The sequence below is a fragment of the Emys orbicularis genome (genome assembly GCF_028017835.1).
Source record: "Emys orbicularis isolate rEmyOrb1 chromosome 21 unlocalized genomic scaffold, rEmyOrb1.hap1 SUPER_21_unloc_1, whole genome shotgun sequence".
In the NCBI taxonomy this organism is placed as follows: domain Eukaryota; kingdom Metazoa; phylum Chordata; order Testudines; family Emydidae; genus Emys; species Emys orbicularis.
In genome coordinates this window covers 63206-65362 of record NW_027045151.1, presented here as the reverse complement: position 1 = coordinate 65362, position 2157 = coordinate 63206, and the positions used below count along the sequence as shown (strand labels likewise).

Genomic DNA, 2157 nt, shown 5'->3' with positions numbered 1-2157 from the left:
AGCTAAGTACAGGGATTAATGGCAGATTGAGGGGGCAGGGGGCCAGGGAGCTGGCCAAAGGGTGGGGCATGGCAGGGGGGCCGGCGCGTGGGGACGGACGGACATCGGCTCAAGGGGGCTGAACAGCAAAGGCCTGGAGGCGGCCTCAGGCCCCACCGCAGAAGCCGCCCTAGAGGCCTGGTTGACTCCAGCCTGGTCTTGGCCTCACAAGGGCTGCGCCCCCAAAGCGCCCAGATGTGGGCGGCTGTGACCCCTCCCCCGTCCCCAATAAACACTGAACCCCCTGCACCAAGAGCCACGCGTCCTTGTTTGGTGGGCAGGGGCATCGTGTCCGGGTGAGGGGCATTTGAATCATTGTGTCGGGGCTGGGAGCGAGGACTCCTGGGTTCTCTCCCCAGCTCTGGGAGGGGAGTGGGATCTAGTGGTTAGAGCAGGGGGGGATGGGAGCCAGGACTCCTGGGTTCTCTCCCCGGCTCTGGGAGGGGAGTGGGGGCTAGCGGTTAGAGCGGGCGGGGGGCCAGGACTCCTGGGTTTTCGCCGCACCTCTTGGCCGGGAGCGGGGTCTATAATCCCTGTCAGTCACACTGCAGATCAGCGAAGCGAGGAGGCTGCTAATAACTAGAGCTGCCCATCCGGATACTGCATCTATAGGCACACCCTCCAATCCCTCCTTCCACCCACGTAGATCCTGGTGCATTGATCTCCCTACCCTCCATCCTTCCATCCACCCACCCATCTATCTATCCACCCTTCCATCCATCCACCCATCCATCCATCCATCCATTCATCCACACATCCATCCATTCATCCATCCATCCATCCATCCACCCACCCATCTATGTATCCATCCTTCCACCCACACATCCATTCATCCTTCCATCCACCCACCCATCCATCCATCCACCCATCTATCTATCCATTCTTCCACCCACACATCCATCCATCTACCCATCCATCCATCCTTCCACCCACCATCCATCCACCTATCCCTCCCCTCTATCCATCCGTCCACCCATCCATCCATATATCTATCCACCCTTCCATCCTTCCACCCACCCACCCACCCATCCATCCACCCACACATCCATCCATCCATCCTTCCACCTACCCATCCATCCATCCACCCATCCACCCACCCATCTATCTATCCATTCTTCCACCCACACATCCATCCATCTACCCATCCATCCATCCTTCCACCCACCATCCATCCACCTATCCCTCCCCTCTATCCATCCGTCCACCCATCCATCCATCTATCTATCCACCCTTCCATCCTTCCACCCACCCACCCACCCATCCATCCATCCATCCATCCACCCACCCACCCACCCATCCATCCACCCACACATCCATCCATCCATCCTTCCACCTACCCATCCATCCATCCATCCACCCATCCACCCACCCATCTATCTATCCATTCTTCCACCCACACATCCATCTATCTACCCATCCATCCATCCTTCCACCCACCATCCATCCACCTATCCCTCCCCTCTATCCATCCGTCCACCCATCCATCCATCTATCTATCCACCCTTCCATCCATCCACCCACCCACCCACCCACCCACCCACACATCCATCCACACATCCATCCATCCATCCTTCCACCTACCCATCCATCCACCCACCCACTCACCCATCCATCCATCCATCCTTCAACCCAGATATCCACCCATCCACCCATCCATCCATCCTTCCATCCACCCACCCATCTATCTATCCATCCTTTCACCCACCCATCCATCCACCCACCCATCCACCCATCCTTCCATCCATCCATCCACCCACCCATCTATCTATCCACCCTTCCATCCATCCATCCACCCACCCATCCATCCATCCATCCATCCCTCCACCTACCCATCCATCCACCCACCCACTCACCCATCCATCCACCCACACATCCACCCATCCATCCATCCACCCACCCACTCACCCATCTATCCATCCATCCATCCACCCACACATCCATCCATCCATCCTTCCACCCACCCACCCATCCATCCACCCACCCACTCACCCATCCATCCACCCACCCATCCATCCATCCTTCCACCCACCCACTCACCCATCTATCTATCCATCCTTCCACCCACACATCCATCCATCCATCCATCCATCCATCCACCTACCCATCCTTCCATCCATC

At 57.8% G+C, this 2157-nt stretch overlaps 1 protein-coding gene across 1 annotated transcript; it reads left to right on the top strand.

The window, feature by feature from the left end:
• Nucleotides 1-1292: 1292 nt before the first annotated feature.
• On the top strand, nucleotides 1293-1922 carry LOC135894955 (guanine nucleotide exchange factor subunit RIC1-like; the record flags this gene model as incomplete). Its single annotated transcript, XM_065423009.1, has 1 exon — nucleotides 1293-1922. A coding segment is annotated over one exon (630 nt), but the record flags the coding sequence as incomplete, so codon positions are not given.
• Nucleotides 1923-2157: the final 235 nt, after the last annotated feature.